This window comes from Cervus elaphus, chromosome 7, assembly GCF_910594005.1.
Source record: "Cervus elaphus chromosome 7, mCerEla1.1, whole genome shotgun sequence".
In the NCBI taxonomy this organism is placed as follows: domain Eukaryota; kingdom Metazoa; phylum Chordata; class Mammalia; order Artiodactyla; family Cervidae; genus Cervus; species Cervus elaphus.
In genome coordinates, this window is record NC_057821.1 from 28,685,266 (window position 1) to 28,706,307 (window position 21,042).

A 21,042-nucleotide genomic window follows, 5' to 3' on the forward strand; every position below is an offset into this window, starting at 1 on the left:
TAGGCCTCCTGCAGAGTTCCATATTCATGTGGGACCTTGCCTTAGGTCCCACAGGCAAGGGTCTGGCTTATGCAGAAACAGAACACTCTGCTGGGCAAAACACATTAGGAAATGGAATGGGGAGAAGAAGGAAAAAAGGGGGGAAGGAAGAAAGGAAATGGGTTGATGGGGAGCGGGAGGCCGATTTCGACAAAACCCCAAGAAGCCCACTCGCAGCTGTGGAAAACTCAACCTTTATTATTACCTGCCTAGTGCAGGGGATTAAAATAGCATTGAGCTAGATCCATATATTAGTGTAAAAATCTGTGTCTCTCCCCCCCAAAAATGTACAAACCCCAAGTGATTATAGAAAAACCAATGTGGCAGCTACGATAGAGATGTCCAACCCCAGGGCCACAGGCCGTTGCTCTCTGTTTCCCCCCTAATCCCAATACTTATTCCACAGAAACATACAGGCTTGGAGAAGTTCTAGCTACAACACGGCAGGTGGGAGGTGGGGAGGCAGAAGGGTGGGGGTAGGGATCACCCCCAAGTCCAGTGTTTCAGAGGATGGAGGAGGGAAAGGCCAAAGCTGAGGGCAATTCCGGGAGGAGATACAAGGGAACCCCCTTCTCCCTTTCTTGTCCTCCTCACTCCCCAAATTCTCAGCCAGTGGGGTCCAGTGTGTGACGGGGAGAGAGAGGCTGGGGGCAGCAGTCTCCTCTCCAGGTACCAGTGTTGTCCAGTGGGGCCCAGGTGCGCCAGTGGGCCAGGTCCAGTGTCTGCCCTATATCTTCTCCCAGCCTCCCCCAAGGGATGGCTCAAGGAGGTCAGAGAGGATCCCATCCACAGGGCCAGCTGGGTGGGTGGCAGGGGCTTCTAGGGGAGGAGCAGGAAGGAGGCATGAGAGCGTGTCCGGGGAAGGGAGGGCATCAGCTCCCTGGCAGGCCCAGCCCACCTTCGGCCACACTGCCTCTCAGAGGTGAAGGGAGGTCGGGAGGGGGAATGGAGTGGGGGTGCCGTAAGCTCCTCTTATTTAGTGCCACTGGCCTCCCCTGAATCCTCCCTGAGGGGGGCGGCTGGGTGTCGTGAGTCACACTGTGTTGACTGCATCTTCTGCCAGGAACCGATGCAGCTGGGAAAAGGGTGGTCGCTGCTCAGGCTCCCGGCTCCAGCACCGGAGCATCAGCTCATACAGGCTCAGCGGGCAGGCCGGGGGCCGGGACAGGTACACCTGCATTGTGGCAGCATGGATGAAAGGCAGGCAGATAGTCTTTAGTCCCTAAGAAGACAGGCTCTGGCCCTCCCGGCCCCCCGGGGCCCATCTTCCTTCCCCTCTGCTCTCACCTGCCGGCCCTGGTCCCGGAAGAACTCCCCCGCGTTCTCGATGACTTGCTCATCGGTGAGCTGTCCAAAGGGCTGGGCCCTGCAGAGCATCAGCACCTCCCATAAGGTGACCCCAAAGGCCCACACGTCACTGGCGGTTGTGAACTTCCCCTGGTGCATGGTAAGGCAACAGAGGAGAGAAAGCCATCAGACAACAGAGACCCTCCTCCTCTCCCCACTGGGACCCCATGTCCACTCAGCATCACCACCCCCCACACTCACCTGACTCCATCCCCTCCCCGACACTCCACCCTCCTTAGCTGGCCCTCTTTCCCATTAAGCCCACTCCTCTCCTCTCCTCTGGCTCTGCCTGCCTTCTCTTGCTTTAGTCCTCACCTCACTTCTTCCTCTTTCTATCCATCTTTCTTTCCATTTTCTGGTCCTGATTCCCAATCTGTCTCTAGCTTCTTTATCTTCCTTTCTCTCTGCTACCCTGACTCCATCTCTCACACTCGATCTTGGCTCCTGGACTGTTTCCCATCACACCATAACTCTCTGCTTCCTCCAGTCCTTTGAGACCTTATAGAGCATTAGCTCAAACTTTCACTTTAGTGATGAGGAAGACTACAGTCCAGGGAAGGCAGGTGACTGAACAAGATCCCAGAGCTCCGAGTGGCAGTCAGTGCTGCCCCAGCCTCCCCTCCCTGCCCGCCTCTCCAGGGGCCTCTCACCATGAGGATGCACTCCCAGGCCATCCACCGGATGGGCAGCACCGCCCGGCCCTGCACGCGGTAATAGTCCCCAGCGTAGAGGTTCCGGCTCATGCCAAAGTCAGCGATTTTGATGGTGAAATTTTCCCCAACCAGGCAGTTCCTCGTGGCCAAGTCCCGATGCACAAAGTTGAGTGTGGCCAGATAGCGCATGCCCGAGGCGATCTGGGCCGCCACGTGCAGCAGCATCGGGTAGCTGGGTACGGGAGCCAACAACAGAGGGTCATGGGGCAGCCCTAGAGTCGTGCCCACCTCACAGATCGCTGTGCATGCCTCACAGATTGCTGGGAGATGAAGGAGAGCCCACTTCCCAGGCCTGGGTTCTCCTGCGTCCTGGTGCAGAGATGGAAGGTGGAGGCCCATTCAACCCTTCTTTATGCTCACCCGACCCCAAAGAGGTACCGTGTTTGTTATGCTCCCCGGTCTGCACTCGGGGGCAGTGAGGGAGAGAGAGCACAGGGAAGTTCCTGACCTGCACCCCCTCACTGTCGTCATCTCCGGCCTTCCTGCCCCTCGAGCTCTAGATGAACACAGCCACGTGTGTCTCATCCCAGGCCCCCTCCTGGAACCTCTCCCTGCCTGCCCACCCCATGCTTCCCCTTCCCCTCTAAGCTGGGGCGAGGGGAGCAGATGAGGCCCCCTGTGTGTGTACCTGATGGTGGGCCCCTGGGCCGCCTCCCCATCCCCGGCCCCCTCCGTCGCCTTGTCCTCTAGCTGGTGGGCACTGAGGAACTGGTTGAGGTCGCCGTTCTCCATGTAATCGGTTATCATGCAGAGCGGGTCGTCCTGCACACATACGCCCAGCAGCCGGATGATGTTTGGGTCCTTCAGCCTCGACATGATCTTCACCTCCTTGAGGAAGTCATTCCTGGAGAAGCAGGGAGAAGGTGGCAGGACACCGAGGGGCTGCCCTGCGGCTTTTAAACTAGCAACCCTGCTCACAAGTCCCCAGCCACTCTCCCCTCTGTTGGTCACCACCAGGTTTCTCTCTCGATCACTTCTCACTCTTCACCTTCCAGACACCATCCCTGGTCCTCACCTGGCGTTCTTGGTGGCATCTGGCCGTAGGATCTTGACCGCTACCAACAAAGGGTGTCCCTTGCGCACATTGAGAGGGAAATCAAGACTGACTAGATCTTGAGGGCTCTCTACCTCACACAGGTGCACCTGGAGGAAGAAGGTTCACCAAGGTGACAGGGTCAACTGGGACAATACAGTCACAGAAGACAGGCTCCTGGCCCAGGGGGAGGCCTGGGTATGCATGGAGCCCCAGAGAGGCAGACACTACAGATGGCTGGAAAGGAATCCTACTTACCTCCCCAAACTGACCCTCGCCAAGCTTCTCCTTGAAGCGGAGCCTCGACCGAGGGAAATCCACTCTGGGGGGCCCATCCCCAGCCGCCCCTGGGGGCAGCGCGGGCACAGCATAGGTGTTGCCCCCAGTGACACCCTGCAGGGTGACAATGTCAGCCTCGGCATAATGGGGGACGCTGTTCTGGGGAGGTGGGGGCAGAAGCGGGGCACCTGGCTTCTCAGGCTCCATATAGTCCCCACTGCAGGCTGGAGGGGTGAGGGAAAGAAGACAGGAAGAGGCATCAAGAACAGCCCCTGAGAGCCAAGGTTCTCCACATCCCCCGCGGCCCAGAGGCCCCACCCCCTGCCTCCCAGGTGGGCAAGAGATGGGGTCTACCCTCTGCCTCCTGGTTTTCCACCCAGCAGCCTCAAAACAGAAGAGGTGTCAGCACGGGATAAGAGCTGCTACAGAGCTTTCAAGGCAGTGGAAACAGATAAGCAAAGAAGGTCATAAACTCTTGTTCTCTAGGGATCCTAGCACAGTCCAAGACCATGAAAAAGTCTTGGCTGAAAGTGGAATTCCTCTACCCACCACTAGAAGGATGGTCCCAGCCATCTGGTGACTCTCCAATTTCCAAACCCTTGTCCCACTCACCGCCGGCCACTGCCATTCACATTGCTGGGATACCCCCTGCTTTCATCCTTTCATCCTCTCTGCCATGGTTACCCAAACCCCCCCTGACCCAGCACACCAAGCTCAGAGACAAGGAAAGACAGGGGCACATGGAGGGAGAGGAGAACAGCGCCTCACAGCCCGCACAACATGGGGTCTACAGACAGGAGAGGAAGCAGAGCTGTCCCCGCTTAGCCCTGGGGAAGGGGCGACAAGAAGGCAACACAGGGGAGAGGAGGAGCAGACAGGAAGGGTGGGGGTGTGAGCAGAGAGAGGACACATGGGGAGAGGGCCTCCTTGCGGCTCTAGAGAGAGGGGAGGGTGAAGGAGGGGCTACAGAGAGCTTGGAGCCACCCAGCATCCTCCTCTCTGGCTCTGGGAGCTCAAGAGATGGGCGCGACAGGAGGAGGGGAACCGAGCTGAGAACCAGGGAGCTTTCTACTCCTCAGCTCAAGGGGGTGGCCTTAAAAAGGAGCAAGCAGCAGCAGAAGAGCGCTATGGGCATAAAAGCTTCCTCCTTGGGAGCTCAGGAGAGCGGAAGAGGCCACAGTGGGGAGAGGAGGGAGAGCAAGGTCTGAGGATTTTCCCTGCCCCAGTAGAGGTACCGGGAGCCTGGCAGAGCCTAGGGGTGGAGGGGCTTACCCTGGGTGTTGGTGGGTTTGGCCCAGGCGGGTGTGGGGGGGCCCGGGCCTCGAGGGGGGCGGGCGTAAGTGGCCAGAAGGAGACGGTAGGCCGGATTGGAGAGCAGCAACGCTGTCGGGAGAAGGAGGGGGGGAAACACGGGGAAGGGGTGAGACTCAAGGCTAGACAGAGGGCGGGCGGGGGAGACAAGGGGAAGGGATGAGACTCAAGACTAGACAGACAGGGAGACACAGAACAGGGCAAGACTAGGGCTGATGAGAAGGAATATACTGAGAGAGACGGTGTAAACAAGGATCTGGAGAGTGCTGGATAACTGGATGGATACGTGATGGATGGATGAATAGATGATGAATGGCTGGGTAGATGGATGGATGAATATATGTGGATAGATGGAGAGTGAGTGCATGGATAGATGATGAAAGGACAAATAGATGGTTAATGAATGGATGATAGATGGCCAAATGGATGCATGAGTATATATGGATGGATGGACAAACAAATGGAAAAATGATAGAATGGATATATAAATACAGATAGATGGATAGAATGAACATGGTAGTCTAGGAGAGGAGAGGAGCCAGAAAGACACAGTGAGAGGACACAACAGAGAAGAGAGTGGGATGTGTGTGGGACACAGTAACAGGATGAGAGCACTGGAACTGTGGGAAATTCCTGAGGGAAATTATATGGTAGGGATATGAGTAACATAGAGGGCTGGGACCAGGGACACAAAAATAAGAAAATGAGTTGAAACTGGGAAAGACAGTTTGGTAAAGGAAAAGAAAGGAACGGTAAAGGAGAGAGGAAAGGATACACTAGGAAGACAGGCAGAGGATGGAGGTGGGACTGGAAAAAGGCAGGTCTTACCGGAGCTGTTGGGGACACTAGGAGCAGAGTGGGGTGGATTCCCACGAGGCCGTGGCTCCTGATAAGGGGGTGGCTCTCGGGGGCCTGGGCGGTTGTTGATGAGGATGGTATCCCCAGGGACAGAGAGATGAACCGTCAGCTCCTCTTCTAATACCCTACGCTCGGCCTTGTCATGGGGAACAAGAAACGTTAAGTGCAGCTACTGCTCAGCTGTTTAAATGCTCTACCCGTGTTCCCTCCTCCAGTCCTCACTACAGCCCTGTAGTCGTGTCTACTATTACTCCGTCTCACTGGTAAAGAAACAGGCTCCAGTGCATTTAAGTCCCACAATGGGATTCCAACCCAAATCCTACCAGTTCATAACTCAACTTTAACGCGTTATCATCACCACTGGACTCTCGCCCAGAAGACATGGGCAGTGGGTGGGGGGGGGTGCCCCACTTCTTCCAGTCGCCCCTCTAGCTCCACTTGCCACCTTTTCCCACTGGGCTTCTACCCCAAGAGGTTGATGTGTGGGCCACATCAACAGGCTGGGTCTGGGTTGGCCAGAGAGGGTACCCAGCAGGAGTCTGGAGAACAGGCAGGAAGTGAGGTCAGGGTGTTTAGCCTCCCAGCCTCGCCCCGAGGGATGGACCCAGGTGAGCCGCCTCCTGGAACCCACATCCATTGGCGGTCTCAGGCACCCTCTCCTGACTCCTCCTAGATTCCTCCCGGGTTCCGGTCACTGCCTCCTCCTCTCACCCACAGGCCCAGGGATGGGGGAAGCGCTGCTGAGCAGGCCCGAGGAACTGCACTACTTCTCCTGATTTGCATACCCCCTGCCCACGTCTCTCGATGTGGGCTCCTTACTAACCCTCTAATTATTCTCATCCGACTGCGCTCTCTGGTCCCTGCTGAACCCGAACTAACACTGGAGCCCCGCTCTCCGCCCCCGCATCCCACCCGTCCCCCCATCGCCCACCTTGCTGAGGAGCCGGCGCCAGTGCAGCCGCCATAACATGAGGGCAATGATGAGCAGCAGCAGCAGGATGATGGCCACCAGGCAGCCGATGAGGATGGCGGTCGGGCTCCCCTCGGCCTTGGCCACAGGCTGCTGGCCCCTGGGCTCCAGCTCTGGCAGGGGGGAGCACAAGGGTCAGGACCATGGGAGACCCCCCACCCATGCTGTGGGGGCCTCAGGGAGGACTGGTGGCACAGGACCCACACGCCTTTGAGGGGCCCGAGCTCACCCAAGCTGCTGAAGTTGGTGGGAGGGGGGCCGGGTGGCCACCAGGGGGCTGGTGGGAAGGTGCCTCCCAAAGCCAGGGAGGAGTCATTCACAACATCTGGGGAGAAGGGAGTAAAAAGAGGGAGTCAGATAACGGGGCAACCAAAGGGAGGCACACATGCACGAGAGCCCAGGAATTATCTGTTATTTGGTTAGAAGTAGGAGCAGGGCTTCCCTGGTGGCTCAGCAGTAAAGAATCTGCCTGCAATGCAGGAGACCAGGGTTTGATCCCTGGGGCAGGAAGATCCACTGGAGAAGGGAATGGCAACCCACTCCAGTATTCTTGCCTGGGAAATCCCATGGACAGAGGAGCCTGGTGGGCTACAGTTCATGAGGTCTCAAAAGAGTCAGACACGACTGAACAACTAAACAACAGGCAGCAGGGCTGACACTCAGTGTATGCAGCAACCCACTGGGATGGGTGGTAGAATAGGATCCTGGAGGGTTGTGGCTGTGGTCGGTGTTAACCTTTCAGTTGCTGGATTGTGGGGAGAAGTTGGATTCAGGGGGAGCCCAGAGTGGGGCTCAGGAGGCTCAGAGAAGAGGCTGCTTCTCAACCAGCACAGAATATTTCAATATTTTAACAACCACACTGTCATACTGCTCACCATCAGTCAAGAGTGAGGAGCTCATAAAGGAAAGACCGAGATAGGCAGGGAGAAATGGGGAAGAGGGGTTCAAATTGGTTAGGACCCCCTTCTGGGTTCAATCCCTGGGTTGGGACGATCCCCTAGAGAAGGAAATGGCAGCCCACTCCAGTGTTCTTGCCTGGAGAATCCCATGGACAGAGGAGCCTGGTGGGCTACAGTCCAAGGGGTTGCAAGGAGTCAGACCCAACTGGGTGACTAAGCACAGCCCTCCTTGGAAAGGCTTGTCAGTGCCAAGAGTTGCTATTTGGGGTCACTATGGGTTAGCAATCCCAGGGGCCCGGAACTGGGCAGAGAGCAGGGGCTTACCGGAGATGAAGGAGATTTCGCTGAAGAGTAGCCAGGGCCCCGCAAAGAGGAAGCGGCATTGCAGGAAGCGGCCCATGCGGCCGCCCAGGGGCACTGACACAGTCCGGGCTCTGGGGTCCCCCAGACTGCCCCCCAGAGCATGGCGCACGGGCTCCCCTTCCCAGGCCATGGCCGGGCCCCTCTTGAAGCGACACTCCACCCCACCGGGCAGGCGGGCTCCCAGCGTGTGCATGTTATTACAGTGGACCTGGGGGAAAGGGAGGAGGGACACAGAGTCAAGGCCAGGAGAGCCCGAGCGAGCGCCCCAGGCACCCAGCCTGGTCTGAGCCCTTCCTGGGAGCTGGCCGCACCCACCTGCATGGCCTGGAAGGCCCTCAGGCCAGGAGAGCCCAAGCAGGCACCCCAGGGAACCCAGCCTGGTCTCAGAGCCCTTCCTGGGAGCTGGCCACACCCACCTGCATGGCCTGGAAGGCCCTCAGGCCAGGAGAGCCCAAGCAGGCACCCCAGGGAACCCAGCCTGATCTCAGAGCCTGCCCTGGGAGCTGGCCACACCCACCTGCATGGCCTGGAAGGCCCTCAGGCCAGGAGAGCCCAAGCAGGCACCCCAGGGAACCCAGCCTGACCTCAGAGCCTGCCCTGGGAGCTGGCCACACCCACCTGCATGGCCTGGAAGGCCCTCAGGCCAGAAGAGCCCAAGCAGGCACCCCAGGGAACCCAGCCTGGTCTCAGAGCCCTTCCTGGGAGCCGGCCACACCCACCTGCATGGCCTGGAAGGCCCTCAGGCCAGGAGAGCCCAAGCAGGCACCCCAGGGAACCCAGCCTGATCTCAGAGCCTGCCCTGGGAGCTGGCCACACCCACCTGCATGGCCTGGAAGGCCCTCAGGCCAGGAGAGCCCAAGCAGGCACCCCAGGGAACCCAGCCTGATCTCAGAGCCTGCCCTGGGAGCTGGCCACACCCACCTGCATGGCCTGGAAGGCCCTCAGCCGGTCAAACTCAAACTCCATCTCCACGTAGCCACTGGGGAAGCTGTGGTTGCTCCAGCCCACATAGTCATAGCCCGGCCAAACCCGTAGCTCCTGGCTCTTCCTAAAGTCATCCAGCCCCACCACACCATCTGCCAGTTGGCCCAGCCCTCCGTACTGCAGCCTGGCAAGCAGGGGGCCGAGGAAGAAGAGGTTGGAAGAGAAGAAAGTATCACCTGTCTGGGTGCTCTACAACCCTGCCTCCCAGTGGTCTGGCCAGCCTGGCCCAGCAACCCCCCCACCCCTGTCCCAACCTCACACAGCTCTCTCTTCTCCACCCCCAAGGAGGGGAATGGGATGGAGCACCTAGCAGTCACATGCTACACAAAGGCACCGCCTCTAAGGGACACCGCTCAACCCACAATGTGTATTTACTGTGACAATTTACAATGGATCTAAGTGTCTTCGCAGAGGCAGGCCTTTTCCTAATTCACACCAAGTATCACATGAGCTAGTGGGCACCCTGCTACCCCTCAATCCTGGTCCTGTCCCTGGAGGCCCCACCCAAGCCATCCCTCTCTGCAGTTCCGCTCTCTCCCTGCCCAGACAGCTAACCAACCCCCTCCCCCACCCACCCCGTCCACCCTCCCACCCCAGGCTCCATGTCCTATGGGGCCCGCTTCTTTCACCCGCCAACAGCGTGCGTGGTATATCCATCGTAGGTGGAGTCATTGAGGTGCACGGCCTCAGATAAGTACATCGTCTGCCCCACAGGGGCCGTGTAAGACAGGAGTCCATCTGGGGTGGGGGTAAGAGGGGCGTTAGGGGCACAGAGCTTCCAGCCTCCCTCCCCCACCCCTCTCAGAGGGTGGGTTTCAGGCCCCTCTCTCAAGTGTTGCCATAGGCCATTGGCATGGCGGAGGCAATGCTTGCCTGTCCCCTCCTCACCCATAGGGACAGCTTCCCAACAGGAGAGAGGATTCTGGACGCCCCTCTCCCCCCTCGCTGCTCCCCCCTCCCCAGGACAGGAATGAATCCTCGGGGGTCTGAACACTCACCCTTCCAGAGGCAGCCATACAGCTCCACCCGCAGACACACGCTCATGACCCGGTCCGCCCGGGGATAGAAGCGAACCAGTCGGGCCACCATGGGAGGCCCAAGGTCCTTCAGCACCACTCCTCCAGGATCTTCATTACCTAAGATCACCTGTGGGCCAGGACACAGGATGGATAGAAGAAGGCTCCAGATCAGATCTAACTTCTCAGCCCCAGCGGCTTCCTGGCCCAGCCCACAGTGGCCACAGAGAGACCCACAAAGGATGGCACTGAGCACCCGGGGCTGTGGAGTACAGCCGGGCCTTCAGCAAGACAAGGGGCTGCAGCAGAGCCCTCTGACACCCTCCCAGCCTGAAGGTCTGTCCTGACCTCCAGCGTCAGCTCTCCCATCCCTTCCTTGCCTGGCTCCGCTCATCCTGTTGTGCCTGGATTCTACCCAGTCCCTTGCAGCTCTGCACCCCTGCTCCAGCTTCCCTCTTCCTTCACCCCAATCCCTCTGTTCACTCAGCAGCCACTGGCTCAGCACCCCACTCTGCACCAGCCAGGCACAGCCTCCAGGGGGTGAGCATCCCTCCCTCCCCTGTAGGACTGACAGTCCAGGAGGAGAGACAGTTGTACTAGCAAGAGGCAGCAGGAGGTGGGGAGTCCAAAAAGGCTCTGAGGAGCTGATATCTTGGGGGAGAACTGAATGGAGGGAGGAGAGCCTGGGCACAGCCGGGGAGGGAGAGCTTTCCAGGCACAGAGACCGGCAAGTGAAGGTGTCCTGAGACTGTGGGGTGAGCCCTAGGGTGTTTCAGGAATAGCAAGAAAACCAGCAGGGCCTGCATGAACAGGGAGAGGACTAAGGGGTGCGGACAAGAGCCAGGCATGAGGCATCTTCTCATGGACCCTGGATATAGCCTCCAGGTGAAGATGACTTCAGGAGAGAAAGCAGCAAGGAGAGCCATTTGGAGACTACTGCATTCGTCTAAGCAGGAGATGGTGGGGCCTGGCCTGGGGCAGTAGAGATGGAGGTGCTAAGAAGTGAGCAGATTTCAGGAAATATCATGGAGGCAGAACAGACTTGCCTTGCTGATGCTTTAAAGTAGGAGGTGGGAAGAAAAGCAGAATTGGGGATAGCATCTTAGCTTACAGTGGTACCATTTCCTGAGTTGGAGAATGCTGGGGGCGGAGCAGGTTTGGGGTGGGAATGGGGATCAAGTTCAGCCTGAGAAGTTTATGGTTAAGTGTGAGAAGTCTATTACACATCTAGGTGGGAAGTGGTCAGGTTTGCAACACTTGATGGAGCTCAGGGGAGATGCCCAGGCTAGAGAGGGCACACACTGCAGACTCATCAGTGTATAGCCCACAGCTGGGGCAGAGGGGACCCAGCCTTCCTGGGCTATCCCCTTCAGCCTCACCTCCTGGCCCCAGCGATCCCTCCAGTCCATCCAGCGGTGGCCGTCCCGGGAGTAACGCAGTCGATAGCTGGGAGAGAACTCCTTGCCCAGGCCCCCCGCGTGCCGTCCCTGGGTGCCCACCAGGGCCACCAGGTGCAGCCGCCGCAGGTCCACCTGGAGGTACTCCTCCTCCTTGGGGAACACCGGCCCTGCAGGGCACCAGGCACCATCTCCATCGCTGCTTTCAAGCCTGAGAGGGGGCAGGAGATCACAAGGGATACCTGGCCCTAGGTCTGCCTCTGTCTCCAGTATTTAATCCCCACCCCGACACTTGAAACTGGGGGGGAGGGTGGTTGCCATTGGCATTGGCCCTCTCAGAAGCCTCTTAACTTGGTCAGAGGGCTGGAAGCGCAAGCAGCAGCCCCAGGGGTTTCCCTCTAGGACAGCCCCAGGTGTGCCAGCTACCTGCTATGGCGAGCAGCAGTGGAGTCTGACCAGGAGCTGGAGGCAGAGATGTCACCATCTGGGATGGTCCGGTCCTGCATGCCCAGGGCATAGCGGCACTTGGCTGTGTGAACACAGGCGTATGGAGGGTCAAGGCCACTGACTCAGTCTCCCAAGCCCCATCCATCAGGGACCCAACAGCCAGTCTCCTCACCAGGGTCAAAATGTCCCTTCATGTCAGCATCTCCAGTTGCCACCAAGAGCAGCAGCAGTAGAAATGAAAAGGCCCCTGGTCCCATTGCTCCAGATCCCTTGGGCCTATGGGGGTGGGGGCAGCATCTCTGCAAGGGACATAATGGGGTGGCGGGGAGGTTAGTGTAAGGGCAATCAGGGAGACTGGCTCACGGCCAGCAACATGAGAGACACAGAATGGACTGCTCTGGGGATAACAGCAGTAAAATGACCACAACAGTCGCTGTTTAACAGCATCAGCGGTATTTTTAGAATGCTCCCCATGTGCCAGACACAGAGCTAAACCCTGGTTTCCCTCCCCACTTAGGAGACCAGAATTCTCAAACAAGTGGGGGACCCCAGCACCTTCCAATCTCAGTGCCCTCCACAGCCCTGCTGGTCCCTGACCCAGCAGCTTCAGCAACACCTGGGCGCTTGGGCGAAACGCAGAATCTCAGACCCACACAATCAGAATCTGCACTTTAACACAATCCCCAGGTGACCTGTGTCTGTTACAGCTCAAGAACCCTAGCTCTTCCTCACTGGGCCCCAGGCAGCTTGCCCCACCCCACCCCTGAAAACCATTTCAACTACAACTCCTTACGAACCCAGGTACCTACCCTCCCCAGCCTCAGTCCCAGGCCCAGAGCCAGACCAAACTATCTTGACCTGTCTTCTTCCCAGTAGAGGTCAGCACTCAGTTCTCCAGGCCGTGGGATTCTTTGGGACCCCTAGCGCCACCCCTCCGACCTTTACCCTCTCTGCCATCAGGTCCCAAGCCTCCTATCCCCTCTGCCTGCTCTGCCTTCCCTTCCTAAGATCTTGACATCCTATTCCCCCAGTTCCCAGTTTCTGAAGAGGGCTGCCTCAGAAGAAGAGCCCAGGGCAGAGGGAAAGGCTGAGTTGCCTTGGAGATGAGGGCGGTTCTCAAGACAGGGAAGCCAGGTCACCCCAGGAGGTAGGAGGAGTGGGGGGACACTCCCCCATCCCTTTGTCCTCCTCCAGCTGCTCCCACAATGCTGTAGGGCAGGAATGTAAGAGGCAGCTGAGACCCCACAGCTCCGCTGCAGCAGCAGCTGAGGGGCTACTGAGTTGTGGGGGGACCCGGCTATCAAAGGACAGCAGGAACCAGAAGCATCACACCTGGTCCCTTGGGGGTCGGGGAGCCGACACCCGAAGCAGACTGCCGGAACCCCAGGCAGGCAGCCTGGCGTTCCTGGGTGCTGCTCTCCAACACACCCCCCCCACCTCCCCAGGGAACAGCGGGGCCCTTGTTCCCCTGAGTAACCTTCATGCCTACCCCAGATGAGTCATCGGAGCCAGACGGAGCAAGCAAGAGGAGCCTGGGGCAGAGATACAAAGACAGGCAGAGGAAAGAAGGCAGGGGGAGACAGGGCGAGAAACACAAAGCAAGAGGTAAACAGAGCAGGCTTCGAAGTGCGCAGGGCACAGAGCCAAGCAGAGAAATGCACAGAGAGACGTCTGGGGCAATCTGTTCTCTGACACCCTGTCACCCCACTTCTCTCCACTGGGTCAGAAGCACCAAGGACAGGCCCAGAAGACCTTTCCCATCCCCATCACAACCAATTACACTCTGCTGCAAGCCCATCACCCTCTTCTCCCAACCCCAACCCCCGCTCCAGACAACACCCACAGAGCTCTGTACACACACACACACACACAACACACACACGTGGTCAAACTTACAGAGCCAGATGTAAACACTGGGGTTAGATGTAGGGTGCACGCACACACATACACAAAACTGTCTCACAGACTTTCAGAGACAGTCTCATAAATCCATTACACACATAGACACCCCCCAACCCCGGGGCAAACAGAGACACTTGTGTACACATCAACTCCATCCACACCTCTGCATTCTTTCAAGTCCACTTAGTGAATAGCCATCCTCCGACACCTGTGAACCTGACATGATAGACATGTTCCTATGATCAGAGGACAGTGTGACAGACACACACACTCAGGTCCTCGGGCACAGGATCCCAAGAGAACTGGAGCCCACCCCCTAATACTCAAGGTGACCAGGTCAGAAGGAAGTCAAGAGAGTGGGGAACCGAAGAAAACTTGGGTGGCTGGAGTGACAATAAGAAAAAAGCCATTTCTCTGCTTTCCCATAGGCTCAGCCTTCACCTGACTCCACAGTACCACTCAATTCTGGGCATACCTATGTGCCATCAGCAACAATGAGTCTGGCAGGGGGTGGAGGTGCTGGAAAGGACTGTCCACCCAGCAGGGGACCTGTAGGGGAAGGCTGGAGAGGAGGGAGTAGGGAGGGACACTGAGGATGGTGCTCACTGGGCAATGACCATATCTCCTGGCAGAACCAACTGACCATCCAGCGTGAATGAGCGCCGGTGGCTCAGGTTAGGGTGTCAGGCCCTCTCTCTGCTGGGCTGAGGCCAGGCTGCCCAACTGGGAGCTGGTGGGGTGAACAGGCTTAACAGTGAGTAGATGCCCGCAGAGACTGGGCCAGTGGGAGGACAGGCCCCCTTCTCCAGGAAGCTGGGAGATGATTGGGGGGGGGCGGGGGTACACATATGAACACCTGTTTTCCTGGGGTGCAGTTCCTTCCAGACTGAGTTAGGGGGTCCTCCCTCAAGGCTAGACACACACTTTCTCGGAGGTCAGGGGGCCCCCCGCCCGCATTTTCAGGCAGTAAGCCAGAAGGCTGGGGAGGCGGACAGGGACTGACTTAGCAACGCTGGACAACCAAGTCCAGCCCAGGAACGTCCTGCCTCCCGGCCAGGCCCTCATCCTTGGGCCACCGCGCGCCGCCGGAGCCCCGGGCCGCCGCCCTCTCCCCTCCACCCCGCCGGGGTCCTCCCGCCGCTCTCCCTACCTCTCATCGCTCTTCGCCACAGACCCGGGCGTCCGACCCCGAAGCGGGGCCTCCTCGGCGGCGGCGGCGGGGCGCGGGGAGGGGGAGGCAGAGGGAGCCAAGAGCCGGGAGCGCGAGGCGCCGGCGGGGCTCGGGTGTCGGGAGGCGGCTCCCGCGAGCAGCTGTCGGGGGCCTGTTCCGGGGAGAGGAGCCAGGGCTGGGGCGGCTCGAGCCCAGGCGCCGCCTCCCCCTCCCCGCTCCCCCGCTCCGCCGGCTCTCCGCGCGCCCGGGCCGCGGCCCTCCCTTCCCCCGCCCGGGCCGGGCCGTCCCCGCCCGCCGCTCCCACGCCCGGCACCGCCCTCCCGGCCCCGCGCTCCCCTCCGCCCCGCCACGCCCACCCGCATTCCCCCGCGCGCCGCGGCCTCCCCCAGGTAACCGGCTCGGCGCGCCCACCCCCCTCCACCCGCCCACGGCCCACCCCCGGAGCCCCACAAAGGAGGATCGCCGCAGGGAGGGCCAGCTGTGGACCGCCCAGGGCCTCCCACACTCCCTGCCCCCACGACAGGATGGCCCCCCCTTTCCACCCCACCCCACCCCCCTCCCCTTTTCTGGGCTCGGTTCCTAGAGAGGGAGGTGAAGGGGAGCAGCCCCAGGGCACAGGGAAGGAGCGCGTTCCCACAGGCCCGGCGCTGCGCCGGAGTTTGAATGGGGGAAGGGAGCGGGGCTCACCTGTCCAGCCTGGCCTCCTAGACCTACTCTTTTCACATCACCAGCCTCAGCTTCTCTCTGACCGCTCTGAGTCTCCGGTCCTCTACACCCCAGCCCAGCCTGGGGGCCAGCTCCCCCTCTCCCAGCCCCTTCCTCGACTTCCACCCTCCAGTTCCTCCCCATAAGCCCGCAAGGCCCTTCCCAGTCTCTCTCAAGGACCCTAGCGTCCAGACTCCGAGGCCCTGGTTCCTTGGCTACCTGCTCAAAGCTTCGGCGTCCTCCTCAGGGCAGGGCCCCCTCAGGCCCAGGCAGCTCTGACCCTGGTGGGGTCGGAGGGTCTGATGGCTGGCAAGGACAGGCCTGGACAGGTGAGCGGCGGGGTTGAGGAGGAGGACAGAGAGGCAAAGAGAAAATCACACAGTCAAAAAGGAGGGGTACAGACAAGTTGGGTGCCAAGAGACTGCGTAAACAGATCCAGTGTGAGAGAAAGAGCAGAGAGCTGCTGGGTGAGGTGGGCAGGACAGAAGAGCTGTGCGGGGAGGTGTTCCACCCCGCTCAGGGGCTACCGGGGGGCCCCACCACCTCTCTCCACACCCACACCTGCCAATCACCTGCAGGGTAGGGTAGGGCCTCACGCCGCTGCAGATCTCTGCCCCATTGCACCTCACAGCAGGTAGATAGAAACTCACCCTACGTGCAGACCCAGACAACAGTCCCAAGAAAGAAACACGACGTCCCGAATAAGAACACAAGGGCACTACCAGGAAGAGACGGGCCCTCGGGAGAGGCGAAGGCACATATGGGCACGTACTGCAACCCCGGGTCAACCCACAAACCTTGGGGAACCCCAACTGCTAAGGGACTCACGAACAGACAGCCCCGTGGCCACCCGGAGAATTGCCTCTCCGTCCCCTCCCACCAAAACCCCAGGGCGCCCCGGCGCACCTTCCCCCTCCGGAGTCGGCCGCAGGGGAATCTGGGCCCGGAGAGGCCGGGCCGGGGGTGGGGCCCGCCGGGGGTGGGGCCAAGGTTTCCGGAGTAACCTCACCTGGGTGGACTCTCGGCCCCTCCTTCCCGGGGCTGTGGCTCCCGGGAAGCCCCGGGCGGGCAGCCGGGCTGAGCTGCCGCCAGATCCCTCAGGGAAGGAGCCACAGCCCCTCACACCCCAGTGGGACATTCCACACCCCAGGCGCACGCTGACCCTGGCCAGGTGGCATGGCGGTGCCAGCCAGAGGAGTCCACTGCAGAGAGTCAAAGAAACCATAGACTCCTGAAACCCTTGCTCCCTCTTGTCCCCCAGGAGACATTCCTAGTCGGTGATGCCCACCTCATCCCAGCCCAGAGCTAGAGGAGTGGGAGGGATGCGGGACTGGGGCCCAGTGGAGTCAAGTGACAGCAGAGAGGGGGCTGGAGCCGGCTGGAATGCAAGGCTCTGAGCTGAGACTGTCAGGGGCCAGAGAGGGAAGTCCCAGCCATCCAGGCCCCCAGAGTAGTACCCAAGACCCAGTGTATCCACAGACCTAGTGTATCCACACGCCCGTCGGTGGTCCCCAGAGCCCGCCCACATCTCCCGAATCACTCCCAACTCCAGTAGGCCCCCATGTCCTGCTGAGCCCCCAGAGGACCCTCTACCCCTCCTCCCTCCATGTCCTCCCATTCCCAGCTTCCCTCCCCTCCAAGCCAATGGCCTCCTGCTGCCCAGGAAAAAGGAGGAACAGCTGGGGAAAATGTGAGGAGAGGCACGTAGGAGAGAGCAGCTCCGGTCTGGCCCGCAGACCGCCGGGCCACTACAGGGAAGCCCAGCAGGACCAGTGAGAGAGAGGATGGGCCCTCCACACAGGTCGCTGTCCCCTTCCTGGGAGAGGCAGCTGCCTTTGGGACAAGCAGGCTGGGTCAGCAGCTGGGGAGAGTGAGAATCCTCTGGGGGGTGGGGGGCAGGGTGAGGGGGTGGAGAAGGCCCCGGGTGTGAGACAGGCCTTGATGCCAGCAAGTCCACTTGGGGAACTGAGGTCCGAGAGGAGGAGGAAGAGATGATGTAGCACAGGGACAAAGATGAGACAGCTCAGCTGTGGGCAGCCTGGGGGATGGAGAGAGATGAGGCCCGGCGAGAGAACTCAGCAGGGTATAAACTAGACTGCGGTAGAGGGGAACTGGGGATCAGAGAGAGGAAAGGGAGAATGAAGACAGAGGGCGCACAGCAGAAGATGGGAAGACCGGAGTTTGGGGAGAAGGGCTGGGCAAGCGAGAGAACTGGAGTGGAGGCAGGAAAGGGTGGGAGGGATGCTCAGAGAGGAGGACAGAGAAGAGAGGGGCCTCAAAAGGGGAGCAGATACATCAAGGGGAAAAGAGGCAGTTGTGGAACCCAGAGATGGGAGAAGAGGAAGGTGGAAGCATAGGGATTGAAAGGAAGGGACCTGGGAGAAGAGAAGAGTAGGGGCTGAAATGGGAAGGGAAAACTAAGGGACAGGCTAGGGGCACAGGGGCCCCAATTCCAAAGGTTGAAGCGAATCTGCCTCTGGGTGTCAGGGCAGGAGGGTCCCAGAACTCCCCTTAGAAACAGCCTAGCCCTAGCCCATCTGCCACACCTCGGCCCCAACTCTCTTCCCCATCTTTTCCCTCCTCCCCACCCCCGGGCTCCACCGTACTCCCCTCCTCCCACCACACCTCCAGCCTGGACCTCCTGGTCCCTCCCTGAGAGGGGAGGGCCCAGCGCCAGTCCCCACTCCTGCCCTGCCAGTTGGGCTCTGGCTTCCTCCCTCTCACCTCCAGCTCAGGGTTCTCTTGGGTCGCAGTCCCCCCCTGTCTCAGGGCTTTGGGGTTCCGGCTCTGGGGCTGCCAAGGCCGCCTGGCTTTGTCCGCCCATCCGGAGCCCCAGGAGCAGCTGCCTGGGCCAGCTGCAGCCGGCTTCGATGTGACCATGGCAACCCAGCCCGCTCCCCTCGCCGAGCCTCCCGGCCCCCGCAGAGAGGGAGGGAGCAGCCAGGCCGGGGAGAAAGGGAGGGGAGGCCGAGGACTGCGGACCGCAGGGACCACAGACAAAGACCCCAGACAAAGGGAGGTGAAGGGAGGCCGCGAGGCAGCGAGGGAGAAAGCAGCGGCGGCAGCCTGAGGCTGAGAGCTTAGGCAATAGGCATTAGGTCCTGCTGAGGGGGAGAATCCAGGCAAGAGGGACAGACAGACAGGAGGTGGGAGAAGAGATTAACAGTGGTCCCTCCAAGGCCGCCTCCTGGATCCCTAGCAATTCATTTCCTTCCCTCAGGAATTCTCTCTTCCCTTCTGGGGAGAACAGAATACCAGCATCCTAGTTGGCTACCCCCAAAGTATTATACGGTGAGTGCCCCTCACCGGTTACACCAAAGCATAAGAAGCACTCAGGCCCTATAGTCACACTCAGTTTTCAAGAACAATCTGACTTTCAGACATATTCTGACCGGTCATCTCTGAAGTACAAACATCAACATCAGACAACATGTACTCCGATTCTCGACTTGTAAAATATGCTCCCCAAAGCCGAAGGGGCCTGATTATGCCTGGAGGGAGTTGAGGCAGGAGGGAGCAGTGATGAGGTCTCACATGAGATGAAGCAAAGTACCAAAAGGCTAGGAGAGAGAGCCAGGCTTTGCTGCTGAGAAGCAAGGATCGAAACTGCCATCCACTATCTAGCTCCTCTGGCTGAGTCCTACAGCCTCCCAGTCTCCTCATCAGGAGGAGGGCACTAAGTACCCACTCCCAGGGTCTGCTGGGATGATAATGTGGGATGGCATACAGGCCCCAATGATGGAGACAACTATCGAAACCCCACTAACAGGATCTCCATCTGTGGCTTTTCTCATGGGTCACTTGGGTCCCTGAGTTCCACCTCCCAATTCATCCCACAGTTATGAAAGGTTTGTGTAGGGCAGGGTTCTAACAGAGCTGCAAAGGATACATTGAGGAATACAACCCGCTCCACATCCTCTGGGCATTTACAGTCTAGAGGGGGAGCCAAGCAAGTATATGCATGTGTAAAATATGTATTTATATATGTATAAGTATGTGTACTTATATATGTACAGAATCACAGAAGACACCCTGACCTGTGCTATAGTCAGAACTGGAAGGGGCTGTGGGAACCCAGGAGAGGACCAGGCCAGGTCCTCCTGAGTTCTGGAGGAGGCAAGATCAAGGACAACGTCATGGATGAGCTGGAGCTTGAAGTGGTTTTTAAATCAGACAAAGATCTGCAGAAACCAGTCCAAGCCATCCCCAGCCAAAGAGACCGAGGGAACAATAGCAGAGAGACCTCAAAGTGGGTTATGTGAAAATGCAGCTGTGACTGGAAGACAGAATCTGCCCATGTAAATCCAGAGAGGCAGAGTGAGGTGGGTAATCTCAGTAGCAGTTTGGTTTACTCTGAAGGTGAGGAGGCAGGGCGTTGGGCTTTTGAGCTGGAACACGGCATGGCATGATTAGATGTGAGGTATGTGGTTTCTGGCAGCAACATGTCGGATACACAGGGCAGAGTAACAGGCTGCGGAGGAGGAGGAAGGAGTTAACACCTTTCTCCTGTCCACCTCCATTTGGGATCCGCGCCCCCACCAGGCCCCCAGCCGGAATGCCATGCGCAAATGGTGAGATCCTACAGAAAAGCGCATGCTAGCCCCCAGCCAGGAATGCCATGCGCAAATGGTGAGATCCTACATTAAAGCACATGCTAGGCACTCTCCCAGCGTCTTCACCGATCACTTGGTTGTCTCCTTGGGGTCTCAGAGGTGCATGGGGCAGAGCGCTTCATAAAAAGGCAACCAGGCCCGGAGAGGTTGTCACTTGCCTTAGATCTGTGGCGAGTGGTTGCTTCTCACCCAGGATTTCTAGATTCCTCCACCTCTCTCTTCCAAGAGCCGGCGGGGCGGGGGCCAGGAGGGAGGTGCAGAATGGCTCCCGGAGTGGCCCAGCTAGGCAAAGGCCGCAGGCGCTGGAGTTCTGCCCGGCCTTGAAAACCCCACCTTCCTTCAGTCTTCTGTGGACCCCACGGTCCCGGCAATGAACAGGAAGACCACGGGAGGGCGCTCGCCGCACAGGTGACCAACACTAGAATACTTGGGAAGGCCTGGAGGGAAGGAGTTTCAAGCCCGGGCGCGGAACCGGGCGGGGCAGAGCTCTGGAGAGACAGCCAAGGAGGAGAAAAGACAGAGGCTGAGCGGAAGCTCAGGGTAGCTGCGGGGCTCATTAGGGCCAAATATCTTGACAGTCACATAGCAGAAATATTGTTATAGACAGAATCTTAGAATCTTCACTTACTCTTTGCTATCATCCTTTGCCAAAGCCTGTGGCGTTCTCAGCAACCCCTGGCCTCTTTCTGATTAGAGCTGATTCCTGAGCCTTGCCAGGTAGGTGCCAGGCTCTGCCCTCGGCACCTGCCAGAATCATCTCTCTTGGCCCTCACCGCAGCTCTGTGATGTGGCATTTTGAGATACTTCCACTTTTACAGGGGCTGAAACAGGATCAGAGATGTAAGGAACTTGCCCGCAGACACATACATTGCAACTGGCAGATCTGGAGTTCAAACCCAAGTCCTTTTGATTGCAAAGTCAAAGTTGGATTGGAGTGTCTCAGCTATCATTATTGGTTCAACTCTAGGGATCTGTCGTAAACCCTCACCCCTTCC

The 21,042-nt window shown here is 59.0% G+C and overlaps 1 protein-coding gene across 14 annotated transcripts; it reads right to left on the reverse strand.

Annotated features, from left to right (window-relative positions):
- Positions 1–217: 217 nt before the first annotated feature.
- Positions 218–20,224, reverse strand: DDR1 (discoidin domain receptor tyrosine kinase 1). 14 transcript variants are annotated; one of them, XM_043908012.1, is made up of 21 exons: positions 16,341–16,363; positions 15,654–15,755; positions 14,709–14,880; positions 14,034–14,120; positions 11,829–11,955; positions 11,636–11,738; positions 11,192–11,420; positions 9,795–9,942; positions 9,426–9,534; positions 8,734–8,920; positions 7,774–8,020; positions 6,780–6,875; positions 6,512–6,663; positions 5,551–5,716; positions 4,684–4,794; positions 3,391–3,635; positions 3,115–3,242; positions 2,728–2,943; positions 2,037–2,271; positions 1,327–1,476; positions 218–1,213 (listed from the first exon to the last, which is right to left on the reverse strand). In XM_043908012.1, the coding sequence occupies exons 5-21, from the start codon at positions 11,911–11,913 to the stop codon at positions 1,073–1,075; spliced, it is 2,748 nt and encodes a 915-aa protein (XP_043763947.1). In that variant the 5' UTR covers positions 11,914–11,955; positions 14,034–14,120; positions 14,709–14,880; positions 15,654–15,755; positions 16,341–16,363; the 3' UTR covers positions 218–1,072. The 14 variants fall into 14 exon arrangements, with proteins under 14 accessions (XP_043763947.1, XP_043763943.1, XP_043763939.1 ...); XM_043908008.1 differs by lacking the exons at positions 14,034–14,120; positions 16,341–16,363 and adding an exon at positions 18,159–18,176; XM_043908004.1 differs by lacking the exon at positions 14,034–14,120.
- Positions 20,225–21,042: the final 818 nt, after the last annotated feature.

Excerpts from the sequence above, each read along its gene's own strand:
- DDR1 (XM_043908014.1), bottom strand. The coding sequence starts at position 11,913 with ATGGGACCAGGGGCCTTTTCATTTCTACTGCTGCTGCTCTTGGTGGCA. Across the intron at positions 6,876-7,773 it reads CGAAATCTCCTTCATCTCCG|ATGTTGTGAATGACTCCTCC; the intron begins GTAAGCCCCTGC and ends CCTTCTCCCCAG. Across the intron at positions 1,214-1,326 it reads TCCGGGACCAGGGCCGGCAG|GTGTACCTGTCCCGGCCCCC; the intron begins GTGAGAGCAGAG and ends GCCACAATGCAG.